The sequence below is a fragment of the Panthera pardus genome, unplaced genomic scaffold (assembly GCF_024362965.1).
Source record: "Panthera pardus isolate Hobbes unplaced genomic scaffold, ASM2436296v1 HiC_scaffold_10, whole genome shotgun sequence".
Classification (NCBI taxonomy): Eukaryota; Metazoa; Chordata; class Mammalia; order Carnivora; family Felidae; genus Panthera; species Panthera pardus.
The window spans coordinates 59,121,989-59,139,225 of NW_026526655.1; the positions used below are offsets into that span (position 1 = coordinate 59,121,989).

General features: G+C 37.8%; 1 protein-coding gene across 1 annotated transcript in view; it reads left to right on the forward strand.

The window, feature by feature from the left end:
- The window catches only part of SP3 (Sp3 transcription factor), a 59,067-nt gene that overhangs the window by 984 nt on the left and 40,846 nt on the right, over positions 1 to 17,237 (forward strand). The window contains exons 3-4 of the mRNA XM_053907635.1: positions 458 to 580; positions 8,313 to 9,672. Of these exons, the coding sequence (XP_053763610.1) occupies positions 458 to 580; positions 8,313 to 9,672 (1,483 nt within the window). The remainder of the gene's footprint in view (positions 1 to 457; positions 581 to 8,312; positions 9,673 to 17,237) is intronic.

Here is a 17,237-nt window from a genome sequence, read left to right on the forward strand (position 1 = left end):
CCCCCGCCCCGGGAGCTGCCCGCCCGAGGCGCCAACGCTCCGACCCCGCCCGCGCTCCCCCTCCCGCCGCCTTTTTGTGAGTGTGTGTGTGTGTGAGTGTGTGTGTGTGTGTGTGCGCGCGCGCCCGCCCGCGTGTGTGTGTGTGTGTGTGTGTGTGTATGTGTGTGTGCGCGCGCGAGCGTGAGAGCGTGTGCGCCCTCCCGGGGGTGGGTTCCGGGCGGAAGGTGGAGGCCCGGCGCGCAGCCTGCCGCCCGCCTTCCCGCGGACGGTGGAGCTGGTGTGCGTGCGAGCGGGAGGACTCGAGCTGGAGTCGAGGAGGAGGAGGAGAGCGCGGGCTGGCGCTCGCCCGGGCGCAGCCTGCGAGGACCGAGGCGCACTTCCTGTGCGAGCGGCGGCCCGGCCCTAACCGCCACCCCCTCCCCCTGTCTCCCTCTCTGAACCCGCCCATCGGGGGTAGGACACTCAGCCGTCACCGCTCGCCCTGCTGGCCGCTACCTGCAGCAAGATAGGGCCGCCATCGCCGGGCGACGACGAGGAGGAGGCGGCTGCCGCAGCCGGGGCCCCCGCCGCCGCCGGAGCGGTAAGTCTCGCGCGCACGGCCCGCCCCCGCCAAGGCCCTGGGCCCGCCATCCCGGGCCTGCGGCGCGCCCGCCTGCCCAAAAGGCCTCCCGGGCGCCCGCGTCTTCCGCGATACGGACGGATCGCGCAGCCGGGGCACCCTTTCGGGTTCCTTCGCGTGCCTCTGTGGATCAGAGGCCAGCCCCGGCTTTCTCTAAATTGTCACTGTGGCGCCTCGATCCAAATTCACTACAAAATGAAGTCAGAGAGGGCGGGGGTGGAGGACTCCAAAATGGATGTTTGAGCATTTCATATCAGTGCTGCAAACTCCTTCGCTGAACACTACAAAATTTTCAAGCACAGCCTATCGGCCATAGATAGTATCAACTACAGAGGCAGTGTCTTTAGTTTCTAGTGTTTTTGAACCTGGAGCTTTTTCTGCTGCAACTTACTAGATCTTACTGATTTAAATCTTAAATTGCTAAAAAGAAACCAAAAAAGGAATGAAGGTTTAGTCTTTGAATTACCTTTCTGTATGCAGCAGTGAATACTTTGTGAGTGCTTTTTTTTTAGTGGCCATTCTAAATTGATGAATTTTAGTTTTTGCAGATGACTTAAATTTGTGATTTTTCGTAAGTGGAGTAAGTGAAACATTCGCGACGGTTGAAATCCGCGAAGTTACTTACACGATACTTTGGCTTTTGAAATTGAATATGGAATACCAGTGTTAGAAACAAAAGTACATGTAAGGAATTGTATTTACATGCATACTAACGTATACTGTACTTACAGTTGAATGTGATTGGCAGAGCTGTATTTCCATTTTGTTATGATTACCGGTCTGATACAATGTGATGGGATCCTGTTTGTAGTGTTTTTAGTTTGGGGGCAGAGGGTGGAGCTGGTCAGTGTGTTTCATGAGTGCTTAATACAAATTAGCTAGACAGAATTTTTAAGACAATCAGTTGTGAATTTTATCTGTTTGAATCGTCGCTGTTGCGTTAAACATGTGGATGTGTTCACTTGTTAAATAATTAAAACCTCTCCCAGTTGTTTTTTTTTTTTTTTGAGGTGGATTATGGGAATTGATTTGTGTAGAGATATTTTGAATAGTCACTATAGACAGAAAAGTTTGATATTTGGCATAGTCTGCAGGAAATTCTTAGTATGTCTAGGCACTAAAAGTGAAGCTAATGTTAAGCTATATTGTTAAATATTGTATTTGTATTTTTAGTGCTTCAAATTATATTGTAGAGGTATATGAGTAGTTTTAATGTCTTAAAAAGTATTTTAGGTTTTGTGCTTTTGTAAGCTGATTAAAATGTAAAAGCATAAAATTATATTTGTGAGAGGCGTTGTTACTTTTAAACTTACGGATTGGTAAGCATTTTTTAATGAATTATTCCTCTAGGCCCATAGAGCCAAAACAAATTGTTTATCTTAAAAAACCACTGTACAAGTAAAATTGTGAAGCAGATTGCTTCTACTTATCTTTTAAAATATTTTCAATTAGAACAAAAACTTGTAACCACAACTTAGCAAGTGTATATAGCTCACTGTTAGGGGAGGGGGAGGGGAGGAGTGAAGGAGGAAGTTATGGGTGAAAAATATGTATATGTATATGTATATGTATATGTACTTGTAGATGGGAATCTCAGCCCTGGGAGTAGAACACTGTCTCTAGTCTCATCCTCCTGTGGCCATATACTTGTAGGGAGCTTGTTTCCTTGCCTCTTTGACTCCTCCTCTCAGTTACCAAATCTCTACTGACATCACATTTCCCGCCAGATGAACGTGAACTAGAATCAGTAGGAGCACTTTTTTCTTTGTATGTTTGGTATGCATGCATAAATTTTTTTCACTGAGTAGAATTAGCAAGACTGGCTTGAGTATGTTTGCCTTAGCAAGTGTGAAAATTAGTTTTCCATTTTAAAAATGAATTTCAGACATGTACATCTCAGAAAATGAAAAAATTTAAGCAATTTTTATGGGCATTTTTTTCTACTTAAAAATGTGCTTAGGTAATCTAACTGTAATCACTCAAATTACTGGGAATCATGAGAGGCCTGTTAAGAGCTTTTGTAGCTGTGCTTTTTTAAAATTTTATTTTGCAATAATTTTATATTTATAGAAAAGTTGCAAAGATAGAACTGAGAGTTACATTATACCCTTCACCCAGCCTCCCCTAATGTTAATATAACCATAGTGCGTTTGTCAAAACTAGGAAAGTAACAATAATACAGTATTATTAACTAAATTACAGACTTCATTCTCATTTTACTTTTTTCCCCACTAATGCCCATTGTCTGTTCCAGGGTCTAATCCAGGGTAACACATTGCATATAGTATTGTGTATGAAATCAAGTGGAAGTGTACACATAAAATTCAACTTTATGCTAGTTGAGTTTGGTATTTTAAGATTAAAAGGGCATTGAAAAGCCAGTGAGCTACACTGGAGATTTGTTTTAAGTATTTTGAATTTAGAATTTGTTATAATATGATAGGGGTTTTTTCTGGATCCTGGCCAAGAGTGTTTGGTTACCTTCAAACCAGTGTTGAATAGGTCTAATCATAAAGCATTCTCAACTGTAATGTTCCACAGCATGGACTCCCAAAGTTGGTTTGATGTCAAAGCCCTTTTTGTATTTTATTATTAAAAGCTGTTTAAAAATAAATCAAGAAATATAAGAAGTAGACCTTTATGTCACATTAATTTGTCCAATCTGTATTCATGTGAGTTTCTGGATTATTTATTTGCTTATTTCATTTGTACTTCAAGTTGTGATCAGTTAATTGGGTAATTGTTTTTATTTGAAGTTGGTTTGAGTTCTTTAGTGTTCCTTGAAGATTTTAAGAAACTTGAGTCGTTCTTAGTTTCTTTCCACCTTAGCTTCACACTTATTTTTGTTTCCAGTAACACTTTGTCCTTGCCGGGTTCTGGCTTTCACAAAGCCATTTGTGGGAACTGAGAAGTTAATAATCCTTTCCAAATGCTATGCAATAAGTGCTATGCATTTTTCCCCCCTTCCACAGGTATTATCTGAGAAGATAGCCTCTTTTTTTTTTTTTCCCATTCAACCGCTCCTCCCCCCTCCATTTTTATGCCTGGTTGCACTGGAGAAAGCCCTTGTAATGAATTGCTATAGCAACGTCCTAGGGCTACTCTTGGTTTTGGTCCTTTTTACGGTGTGATTATGTGTTTATGTACAGAGGGAGACCTAAGAGTACCTTCAAGTTACAACTTTTTACGATGATGCCAACTTCCATGTCAGCTTGGTGTTTGTTAGTTGTCTGATAAGAATATGAAGAGTTACTGAGACAAACACTGGTGGATTTTTCCTGAGAGTTATCTTGAACCTAAACCAAATGCTAGTTCTTGCCTGGGTTATGTGTTTTTAGGTCTCTCTTCTTTTGTTTCTGTAGTGTTTCCAATAAGCCTAACATTAGTGTTTCCAATAGCTTAACATCACATGTTTTTACTTTGGTCTCTTGATTTTATGAATCGTCATCTCTTTGAGTGGGGTGCTGCTAATGAAATTTCTCTTACAAATGAATGGGCTTAGTCAAGGCTCTATAGTTTTGAAAGTTTGGGGGGACTTACTGTTGAATTATGGAAAGAAATTGGTTTAAAATTGGGAGTTTTTCATAGAAGACTTTAATATCTCAAGGTCAGTTTTATTGATCCATTCCTTTCTGTCATTTTCTTTGCAGCGATTTTAAAGTAAATACTTTTAACTATTCATTCAATAAATATTTACTGATCTTTATGCCAGGGATTGTACTAGGCATTCAAATCATGCTGTGTCCTCATAATCTGAGTAATCATAATGATAGGATTTTAGGATAGTGCTTTATAGCATAGTGGTTTATAGCATAGTGCTTTATAGTTTATAAAGCATAACGCTTTATTTTGATTCTTAAGATCCTGTGAGGTAATAATTTTCCCTTTTTTTTTTTTTAAGTTTTTAAAACTTATTTTGAGAGAGCGGGCGTGTGGGCTCTCTGGCTCAAACAGGGGAGGGGGAGGGGGAGGGGCAAAGAGAGAGGGAGAATCCCAAGCAGGCTCTGTGCCCTGTCAGTGCAGAGCCTGAAGTAGGGTTTGAACTCCAGATCGGTGAGATCCTGACCGGAGTCAAAATCAAGAGTGAGTTGCTTAACCAACTGAGCCATTCAGGTGTCCCAGTTTTCCCATAAAAAAATTTTTTTTAATGTTTATTTATTTTTGAGAGAGAGAGAGAGGGAGAGAGAGAGAGAGAGAGAGAGAGAGACAGCACCAGTGGGGGAGGGGCAGAGAGAGAGGGAGACAAAATCTGAAGCAGGCTCCAGGCTGTCAACACAGAGCCCAACGCAGGGCTCGAACTCAACAACTGCAAGATCATGGCCTGAGCTGAAGTCGAATGCTTAACTGAATGCTTAACCGACTGAGCCACCCAGGTGCCCCCCCACCCCCATTTTTAACATAAGAAAATTGAGTCCTGCTTTAAATCACACACAATTCCACAGTTTTAGCTAGAAGTCAGTTCTTTTCTTTATAATGTAATATACTTACCTCCCCCAAACATAATTATAGCTTAAACCATGAAAGTCTAATAGTTTTCTGAATCAGTGTTTTTCCTCCAATTCTATTAAAAAAATTAATATTGGTAAATTTTTTAAAACTAAATTTATTTCGTTTAAAAGATCCCTTTTGCCTGTCTTTTGGTTAAATTATTTGTTGCTGTTTTTCTTCCCTCTGGGTTTGTGCTTCATAAATATTTCTTATGTATGCATTTCTCCTTAGGTTTATTCAAAAAGTTCAGATGCATCATGCTGTGTTACTTAACGTTTGGGGATTTCCCTTCAATTAATGACCTGCATTTTTGGGAAAAGTGGTACCACAATTTATTTTATTTAACTTCTGGATCCTTGGATAGTACTTACTCAGATTTGTCATTTGAGTAGTTATATTTATTTTCAAGGAATTTCTTGACTAAAAAGCTGTTCACTGATGGTTGATTATTTGCCTTTACTACTATTTTGTAAAAAAAAAAAAAAAACAAAACAAAAAACTTCAGATGCCATAAATTTGACTTTTTTTAAAGAATGAAAAAGATAAAATGCCAGTATGATAAAACAATCTGTACCTGAGATACTGTATTCTTTGATATAAGTTGAATAATTGTAAATTTAATGCTGGTCAAAATTCAGAGGTGAACAACAACCTTAGGAAGATAAAGATTGGATATTAGACATATTTTATGGTAGATTTCAGTATAAAGTCTAGATGTAAATGTCTTTAGATTATTTAAGATGCCAAGAGACTGAAATGAAACATGAATTATTACTCAGATATTGAGAACGATGACTTAAGCTTATAATGCCTATACCAGATAGAAGTTGAAGAATGACATGCAACTTTAATGACTGGTCTTCATTTTAGTAATTTAAGTTTGATAAGTTTAAATGTTTGTATTTAAAAGATGATTATTTTAGTTGAAGCTTACACATTTGTACTGGGTCCCACAGTTTATCTGTCTTTAGTCTCTTCCGCCTTTCTTTCAGTCTCCTTCACTGGGCCTTAGTTTATCTTTATAAAACACAGATCCTGATTGCATCACTTGCTTAAAAACCTTTTATAGCTTTCATTTATTATCTGCAGGATAAAGTCCAAACTCCTTAGCAGGATCTACAAAGCCATTAACTACAGGCCTTGATAAAAATGTCTTGTTCCCCATTACTTTTCTCTATGAATATGAGCCTTTTCTGGATTCTCTTGAACTCCACAAACTGTCCATTCTTTAGAATTTCCTTTTGTTTGTGAATATTTTTTTATGCCTTTATTAATGCCCCATCTCTTTTTCCTAGATGCCTACAGTGAAATCATAAATTTATTCTAAGAGTACTTTAAATATCTCGTGTGATACCTTCCCCCCCCCCCCCCAATCTTCTATGTTCCCCTTCTATGGCTAGTGCACACCTATATTCACATAGTAGTAGCATGTATTTCTGTGTCTGCTTGGATAAACTGTGAACCATTTAAAATAGAGAGTGTGTGTTTCATGTGCTTACTCATGCTTATTTCAACTTGGCACATATGCTCAAATGTCTTGAATTGAGTTATTAAACTGTGGTTCATCCATTGAAATACATGCTTTTCAACTACGCGTCTGCATGAGAATTAGGTAGTGAGTTTCTTTAAGAAACTTTTAAAATGTGGTTCTACAATATTTGCATTAAGTTTTGTGGACTGGTTTATACTGAGAGAACAGTATATGCCTTAACCGTTTTTTATGGTCATAGACCTCCTTTGAGAATACAGTGTAACCCTAGATTATCCTTCTGCTCCCCAGTTGTACTTTCTCAAAAAGTTGCTGTGTTATTTTAGAGGATTCAGAGATCCCTTGAAGCCCAAGCATGGGTCCTAGGTTGAGAATGCTGGACTAGATTTGCTTATGTTTTCATTGTCTGGTGATAAGCATAGTCATAGGAATTCATATATAGATGGAGAAGGAAGTGGCATAGGAATGACTATTTTAAGGGTAATTCATATAAAGTCTTATTCTCTGTGTCTTTACCCTTGATCTTAGTGGGAGACAAGTTTGGTATGAATTAAAGGTCTAGGTTCTGGAGTTAGACTTGGCCTAGTTTTAAATCCTATCTTGGCCATTTGATAGCTGTGTGATTTTTCTCAGTTTTTCATTTGTGAAATGAGAATAGTGATAACACCTACCTTACAAAATTGTTGTAAGGAGTAGATAATAATCTCATAAATCACTATCATAGTACTTGGCATTAAAAGAACGGCTCCAATGTGAGACATTACCTTTATTTTCTTAAAAAGTTTTGCCCTTTGATGTTGATGTGTAAGATTTTATTGCTTTCTGCTTTCCTGTGTTGCTCAATCTGTAAAATATGAGGATGATAACTAAATTCTGTTACGTAACAGAATACACAATGTATATGTCTGTCATTTTCCTGCAAACATAAATAGAGTGGTAGATAAAATCATGTCTGTATCCTCCAGCTTTTAGATTCTGGAAAAACCTTTCAGGTGGAGTGACTTTGCCATGTGGTCACAGGGCAATAATCTTTCCTCATTAAAAAATTTTAAGGTCTCATATTTTTTTTGTAGTTCATGGGAAAAGTAAAGAATATGATGGCTTGCTAATGGGATAGTCCTAGCCAAGAGTTTACTCTGGAGGACATTAATATGTGCCATAAAAGGGGAGCTTTAATAGTTTGACTTAAGGTTTATAGCAGTAATACACAAATCTTAATTTTTCTTATTTAGATGATTTGATAACACTGTACTGGTTATGTTTCCTTTTTGTACACAAATATAATGTACCTGATTTAGTGATACATATTTTAGTATATATATTTTTTGAACTCCTCAGTGTTTGTGATAATGTTTGGTTTGAGCGGTTCATAATCTTTTCTAGCCACCTGTATTTTTATTTATTTAACTGTATAGATTAGAGATCATAGGTGAGGGAATAGAAGACCAGTTTGTGGTCATAAAACAAAGAATACTCTGAATTTTTTTCCTGCTCAAATAGCATGGGTTATCTTTGTAATAATTAACAAAATTGGAAATAATAGTAAATATTATGGTTTATATAGTACTGTCTCAGTATTTGAAGTCTACTGTGTTACTAAGAGAACTTTTAATTTCAGGTAGTAGGATTTATGTCAGTTTTTAAGATTTTTTTGAGGATTGATTCAAATATTTCACAGACATATATCGCATAACATTTTTTGTTTTCTTTATCCAGACAGGCGATTTGGCTTCTGCACAGTTAGGAGGAGCACCAAACCGATGGGAGGTTTTGTCAGCCACACCTACAACTATAAAAGATGAAGCTGGTAATCTAGTACAGATTCCAAGTGCTGCTACTTCGAGTGGGCAGTATGTCCTTCCCCTTCAGAATTTGCAGAATCAGCAAATATTTTCAGTTGCACCAGGATCAGATTCATCAAATGGTACAGTGTCCAATGTTCAATATCAAGTAATACCACAGATTCAGTCAACAGATGGTCAGCAAGTTCAGATTGGTTTCACAGGCTCTTCAGATAATGGGGGTATAAATCAAGAAAGTGGTCAAATTCAGATCATTCCTGGCTCTAATCAAACCTTGCTTGCCTCTGGAACACCTCCTGCTAATATCCAGAATCTCATACCACAGACTGGTCAAGTCCAGGTTCAGGGAGTTGCAATTGGTGGTTCATCTTTTCCTGGCCAAACCCAAGTAGTTGCGAATGTGCCTCTTGGTCTGCCAGGAAATATTACCTTTGTACCAATCAATAGTGTCGATCTAGATTCTTTGGGACTCTCGGGCAGTTCTCAGACAATGACTGCAGGCATTAATGCCGATGGACATTTGATAAACACAGGACAAGCTATGGATAGTTCAGACAATTCAGAAAGGACTGGTGAGCGGGTTTCTCCTGATATTAATGAAACTAATACTGATACAGATTTATTTGTGCCAACATCTTCTTCATCACAGTTGCCTGTTACTATAGATAGTACAGGTATATTACAACAAAACACAAATAGCTTGACTACTTCTAGTGGGCAAGTCCATTCTTCAGACCTTCAGGGAAATTATATCCAGTCGCCTGTTTCTGAAGAGACACAGGCTCAGAATATTCAGGTTTCTACAGCTCAGCCTGTTGTACAACATCTACAACTTCAAGAGTCTCAGCAGCCAACCAGTCAAGCCCAAATTGTGCAAGGTATTACACCACAGACAATCCATGGTGTGCAAGCCAGTGGTCAAAATATATCACAACAGGCTTTGCAAAATCTTCAGTTGCAGCTGAATCCTGGAACCTTTTTAATTCAGGCACAGACAGTGACCCCTTCTGGACAGATAACTTGGCAAACATTTCAAGTACAAGGGGTCCAGAACTTGCAGAATTTACAAATACAGAATACTGCTGCCCAGCAAATAACTTTGACGCCTGTTCAGACACTCACGCTTGGTCAAGTTGCAGCAGGTGGAGCCTTGACTTCAACTCCAGTTAGTCTAAGCACTGGTCAGTTGCCAAATCTACAGACAGTTACAGTGAACTCTATAGATTCTACTGGTATACAGCTACACCCAGGAGAGAATGCTGACAGTCCTGCAGGTGAGTCTTAAGTCATGTCATGCCATAGATCAGTGATTTCTTAACATGTAGGGATATTTTTTGGTTTAAGGTGTTTTCAGTATCTGGGTATCTTTAAAGGTGATGATACGATTCCCTATGTTTGTATGAAAGGTAGACATCAAAGTGTCTTCCAGATTGTTCTTCACTGAAAAGTTTTGAAGTCAAGGATTCATTTCTCCATTATGCCAAGTATGTTTGTAGTTTTTCCCCAATTTTATATCTGTTTTCACCTTTGATTGGTGTTGATTGGTGGCATTACAGAATTTTTATTTGGCAGGTAAGGTGTCTTGGTTGTGCTTGGTGTGATGTAAGTTAAATGTTTTATGCATTATTTTTGGTTGGGGAATTAGGTTGGCATGGTGAAAACATAGCACTGGGAGCCAAGACTGTCTCCCCTACTACCTAGCTGTGATTTTGGCCAAGTTACTTTTTCTCTTGCAAACTTGGTTTTCTCATTATATAAAATGGGGTTGTTGGACTAGGTGACTATATCTAGGGTGCCTTCCAGACCTAAAATTCTTTGATTTTGTGATAGTTTATTCTTACAGGTATGTAGCTGAGCATTAAATTTAACCGTGCTAGATACATGGTTATTGATAGTATGGGTAGAAATCTCAGAAGTCTGTTTTTCGAATGTTGTGTAGAAATTAAACAGTTGTAAAAGAGATGGTATCATTATTACTTTAATGTTCTTTAGATAACGTTTTATTGAGTGTTTTGATGTGCACTAAATCCTTAGTTTTACTCTTCTATTTTGTATTTGGGTTATTGTGTTGATTGTACTACTGTTATAACCTGAGTGAGTCAAAGATTCCAAACTCTTACATTAGGACACTTGAATTTAATTTTTTGAAGTAATTCCCATCACCATAGATATTACTTTTTTTCTTTGAAGAAATTTGTCATATATGCTTAGAAAATTAGAATTGTTCTGAAGCCTCAGATCTGTACTTGGCAAGACTTTAATTGCATTTGAGCCTCCTGAAGCAGTGGTTTAGAGCAGCCATTATAAAAGCATGGTCTGTGGATCCCTGGGGGATCCCAGAAACCCTCTCAGAGGTCCTTGATGTCAAGGACACCACTTTTCATAATACTGACGTTATTTGCCTTTTTCATCATGTTGACATTTCCCTGATGGTGGCTAAAATGGCTTCTGTCCTGGCAAAAATGAAAGTAGTACCACTTCCAGGCTTGTTGTATTCTTCATGACCATGTGCTTGCAGTTAAAGAAAAATGCTATTTTCACTGAAGAATGACCTTGATGAACCAGTCAAAATAGTTGTTTTTACTAAATCTTGACTCGAGTGCTGCATGTCTTTTTTAAAAAAATAGCTTTACTGAAGTACAAGTCACATACTGTAAAGTTCACAATTCACTCTTTAAAGTATATAATTCATTGTTGTTGTTTTTTGTTTTTTTGTTTTTAATTTTTTTTTTTAATGTTTATTTATTTTTGAGACAGAGAGAGACAGAGCATGAATGGGGGAGGGGCAGAGAGAGAGGGAGACACAGAATTGGAAGCAGGCTCCAGACTCTGAGCCATCAGCCCAGAGCCCGACGCAGGGCTCGAACTCACGAACCGTGAGATCATGACCTGAGTGAGCTGAAGTCGGACGCTCAACTGACTGAGCCACCCAGGCGCCCCAGTGTTGTTTTTTTTTTTTTTTTTAAATGTAATCACACTTGTACAGTCATCATCACCATCTAATTTTAGAGCATTTTCATCACCCCGCAAAAAAAAAACCACAAAAAACCCATGCCCATCAGCAGTCACTCCTCATTCCCTCCCTCCCCTTAACCCCTGGCAACTGTTAATCTACTTTCTGTCTCTTTGGATTTGCCTGTTCTGGATTTGCTGATTATTTCAGATAAGTGGAATCATGCATTTTGTGGCTTCTTTGTGTCTGACTTCTTTAATCTAATATAATAATTTCAAGTTTCATCTGTATTGTAGCCTGGGCCAGTATTTCATTCCTTTTTGTGGCTGAATTATACTCCATGGTATAGATATACCTCATTTTACTCATTTACCTGTTGACAGACTGTGTTTCTACCTTTTGGCTATTGTGAATAATGCTGCTGTGAACATTTGAGGACAGTTTTTATGTGGACATGTTTTTATTTATTTGGGTTATATACTAAGGAGTGGAATTGCTGGATTGTTTGGTAACTATGTTTCACATTTTGAAGAGCTGCTTACCAAACTTTTTCCAAAGCGGCTGCACCATTTCACCATTTTACGTTCTTACCAACACCCGTTACTATCTTTTTAAATTTTTTAATTATTTTTTTAATGTTTATTTATTTTTGAGAGAGAGACAGTGACAGAGTGTGAGTGGAGGAGGGACAAAGAGAGAGGGAGACACAGAATCCAAAGTGGGTTCCAGGCTCTGAGCTGTCAGCACAGAGCTGGATGTGGGGCTTGGACTCACCAGTGGTGAGATCATGACCTGAGCCAAAGTCGGATGCTTAACTGACTGAGCCACCCAGGCACCCCTCTTTTTGATTATAGCCATCCTAGTGGATGTGAAGTGCTGTCTCGTATTTAATTTGCAGTTCCTGCTATGTCTTTGTAATCTTTGTGACAAAATGGGAAGTATGCTTTAATGAAGCAATTTCTACGTCATACCATAAACAAGATGATTATCTTTTAAAAAATTTCTTTTCCAATTGTGCAGTTGTGTGAGTTGCAAGGTGAACTAAATGCTATTTTTGTGAAAGAGTGTTTTTACTTGAAAGAACAACTGACAAACTATGGTTATTGAGAGACTCATGTATTTAAGTGCAAATATTTTCTCAAAAAAAAAAAAAAAAGATTTAAGTGAGCCTATCACTTAAAAAAAGCCTAACAGTATTTGCTACCAATGATAAAATTTGGGTTTTCCAGTGAAAATCAGAATTTTGGAAAACTCAAGTTTATTTCTATGAACTTGATTGCTTGTTAATTACTTTTTTGATGAGATGGATATGATCTTAATAAATAGGATTTGATACTGTATTATAACAAAATGTGCCAACATTTGGAAGATCTGTGTGATAACTCAGTGAACCAGTAGTTGTCAGATAACCAGTTCATGTTACAAAATCATGCAGCAGTAAAAAGATCCATTCAGAGTTTGAGATACACCTGTGACAAGTGTATGGAAAGTTTATCAATATGGTTTCAGATTTTACACTGCCACTGACTTAAAAGAAACTGCCACTTGTCAAGTTTGATACAGTATCAGAGAATACCCACAATTGATTGAAAGACAAATTATTTCTTCCTTTTCTAGCCACATATCTTGGTAAGACTAGATACTCTATGCTTCAGCCCAAACCACATGTTGCAAACAGATAGAATGTAGAAACAAGTATGAGACTCTAGTTGTTTTCTTTTAACCTAGATATTCACAAAAATGTAAAACATGGTGTCTCATTAAACTTTTTGTTTATATTTTTGGAAAATCATTTTTCATAAAATGTTAATTTATGTTGACATAATAATTTACTATTTTTAAACAAAACAATTACAGTTTGTCATAAATTTTAATATGGTAAATATCAAAACATATAACCTACACAAACAAAGTTTTGGAGACTTCAGTAATATTTAAGAGTTTAGAAGGAGTTCTGAGACCAAAAAGTTTGAGAATAACAGACTTCTGAAGATTTAGCTGGTAGTTTTTCGAAACCAGTTTTTAAAGCTTGAATAAAGTTAAGGTTGTAGAGATCTGTACATGTTAGAAAAACATCCCTAGGGAATTTATTTGTGATTTTTGTGGATTTATGTTGGTCATAAATCAGTGTTACAAAGCACCAAATACTTCAAATACATTACTTCTAAAATACTATCAGAATAACAACACTGTAGGAATTAAATATGAAGTGGACTTTTTAAAGTGGTAATTTAGTTTATTGAATGGTGGCAAGGAAGGGTAAAATAAAAGAAGGCCATTAAAAGTGAATTTTGTTCCAGTTTTAGGAATGGGGAAAATTTTTGAGAAAGTAAAATGAGAATAAATGCTGCATAGTATACAACAGCATATTTAGCAATGAAACCCAGGAAATTTTAATTTGGGGGAGATTTGGTGATAGGAAAACTATCCCTTGGTGTGTTGGAGTTTTAATTGGCAAGAAGCAAGATAAATTATTTTAGGATGTGTTTTAGTTGAAAATAAGAATAAGGTTTTTTAAATCTGTGTTAGAGCATAGTATGCCCGGATGAAATGCTTCAAATACTTTTACATCACTGGTTTGAATTTTTGTTTTTGTTAAGTATGTAACAATTTTACAATAAATGAGAAGACACAGATTTTTTACTGGGGCTCTGGAATTTCTTTGACTTTTTGTTTTTCTTAAGTTTCCCTTTAACAAAAATGACCAGCTCCTGCCTGTTTAAGGCAGTGCATCTGACTCTGGGCCCCTTCTCATGATGGGTATGTTTAGTGCCTCTTATCCCTTAGAAACCAGACTGAAAGTAGAGCAGCTCATCATGCCCCAAGTTGCAACCCCACTCACTTATTATATTTCTGTTTTTTTCCCGTTGAGAAATGCATGCTGTTTTAGAGAAGTTCTGTTTTTTGAAGTTTTATTTTGTCTACCATTGCTGTGTATTTGAAAATCAGTGGGGAGAGACAAAGTATGGATTTATGTCTTTTTCCAACATTTTTTCTGGTCAGAAAATGTCCCCAGAGTTCACACCAAGACTGCCTTTACTCAGGCTCTCAAATTTTAGTTCTCTACCAGATTTTGTTATGTAAATACAAATTGATCCTTCAAGACTGGGCACATTTAAAATTCAGTCAGGTGTTTGAGGTAGGAAGAAAGGTTTATGGAAATCATTGCTTCTTTCTTTTTCTTTCTTTTTTATTTTTAAATTTACATCCAAGTTAGCATACAGTGCAACAGTGATTTCAGGAGTAAACTCCCCAGTGCCCCCCACCCATTCAGCGCATCACCCCTCCCACAACCCCTCCAGTAACCCTCTGCCTGTTCTTCACATTTAAGAGTCTCCCATGTTTTTGTCCCCCTACCTGTTCACATATCATTCCTGCCTCCCTTCTCTTATATTCATCTTCTCTGCCTCTTAAAATCCTCATATGAGTGAAGTCACATGACATCTGTCCTCCTCTGACCAACCAGTTTTACCTAGCATAATACCCTCTAGTTCCATCCACGTAGTTGTAGATGGCAAGACCACTTTTTTTTGACCACCGAGTAAAACTCCATTGTGTGTGTGTGTGTGTGTGTGTGTGTGTGTATATATATATATATATATATATATATATATATATATATATATATATATGCCATATCTTCTTTATCTTTTCATCCATCAGTGGACACCTGGGCTCTTTCCATACTTTGGCTGTTTGTTGATAGCGCTGCTGTAAACATTGGGGTGCATGTGCCCCTTTGAAACAGCACACCTGCATCCCTTGGGTAAATACCTAGTAGTGCAATTGCTGGGTCGTAGGGTAGTTCTGTTTTTAATCCTTTGAGGAACCTCCATATTGTTTTCCAGAGTGCCTGCAACAGTTTGCATTCCCACCAGCAGTGCAAAAGAGATCCTTTTTCTCTGCATCCTTGCCAGCATCTGCTGTTGCCTGAGTTGTCAGTGTTAGCCATTCTGACAGGTGTGAGGCGGTATCCCGTTGTGGTTTTGATCTGCATTTCCCGGATGACGAGTGATGTTGAGCATTTTTTTTATGTGTCGGTTGGCCATCTGGATGTCTTCTTTGGAGAAGTGTCCATTCACGTCCCTTGCCCATTTCTTCACTGGATCATTTGTCCCCTGGGTGTTGAGTTTGACAAGCTCTCCATAGATCCTGGACACCAAGTCTCCATCTGACACGTCTGCAAACATCTTCTCCCATTCTGTCGGTTGCTTTCCAGTTCTGATTGTTTCTTTTGCTATGCAGAAGCTTTTTATTTTGATGAGCCCCAGTACATTTTTGCTTTTGTTTCCCTCGCCTCCGGAGATGTGTTGAGTAAGAAGTTGCTGTGGCCAAGGTCAGAGAGGTTTTTTGCCTGCTTTCTCCTCGAGGATTTTGATGGCTTCCTGTCTTACATTTAGGTCTTTCATCCATTTTGAGCTTATTTTTGTGTATGGTGTAAGAAAGTGGTCCAGGTTCATTCTTCTGCGTGTCGTTGTCCAGTTTTCCCAGCACCACTTGCTAAAGAGACTGTCTTTATTCCGTTGGACGTTCTTTCCTGCTTTGTCAAAGATTAGTTGGCCATATGTTTGTGAGTCCATTTCTGGGTTCTCTGTTCTGTTCCATTGATCTGAGTGTCTGTTTTTGTGCCAGTACCATACTGTCTTGATGATTACAGCTTTGTAATACAGCTTGAAGTCTGTCTTCTTTCTTTTTTTTTTTTAAGGTTTTTAATTTATTTTTAGAGAGCGTGTGCATGCGAGTTGCGGGGAGGGGGCAGAGAAAGAGAGGAAGAGAGAGAATCCCAAGCAGGCTCCCGTCAGCAGCACAGAGCCTAGTGTGGGGCTCAATCCCACAAACCCTGAGGTCATGATTTGAGCCCAAATCAAGAGTCAGATGCTTAACCAAGTGAGCCACCCAGGCACCTCTCATTACTTCTTTAGAGCAAAAAGCCTCATGTTTGGAATTTCCTATTACCCTTGGATAACTGCATAGTTGTGGACTAATTGGTAGATGTGCTTTTTAAAATTATAGGGAGAAAATGGAAGCATTACAAAAAGTTGGATTTTTAAAACTTTTCATAGTTAAGTGTTGGAGGGCAAGGGTAAAAGAGAAAAATGTGTCAACTACTATTTAGGTGTTTTTAGATATATAATGTAATTCTTTCTTGCAATAATCTTGTTACTTTTCTAACATTTGGGTAGAGAAGGAAACTGGCCCAAGGCTTTTACAGCTAACCTTTGTGGGTTTTCTGTTTTTTTGTTTTGTTTTGTTTTTTGCTATACTACACTGATTTGATGTTCTGCTATTTAATTTACATCAATATGTGTTTTTTTTCTTTCATTTTTTGGAGGAAGGTACTAGCCTTATGGTATTTTTTTCATGGTAAGTGTAGGGGGAAATATCTTCTGAAACATTTTTATTGGTGATTATAACAAAGTGAAAGTAATAATTTTTGGTTTTATCTAATTAATCACATGTCAGAATTGGCTGATTATAGGAATGGACAAATGCTGCTAAAAGGCCAAAACTGTTGCTTGAAAAGCAGGATGTATGGTGGGAAATGCAGTCTTTGTAGAGCTAAAGAATGGAAAAAAAATGTGAATGACTGTGATCCATGATGACTTAAGGTAATTGGTAAATCTTTTAGCCCTCTTATACAAATAGAGGATCAACCTAGCTACTGTTTTATGTAGACCTTAAAGTGTTTCATTAAACACAATCTGAGGATCTTTTAGTTAGATATTATTCAGTATACTCTGCTTTGTTTTTAATACGAACTCTTCGTTTGTGATCTATATACTGTATATGCATGTCATGGTCTTTCACTAAATTTTGGAAATTTCTAAAATTTTTATTTTAAAGCTTGGGAAAATCATTCATACTCTGATTTCCCCAGTACTTTTT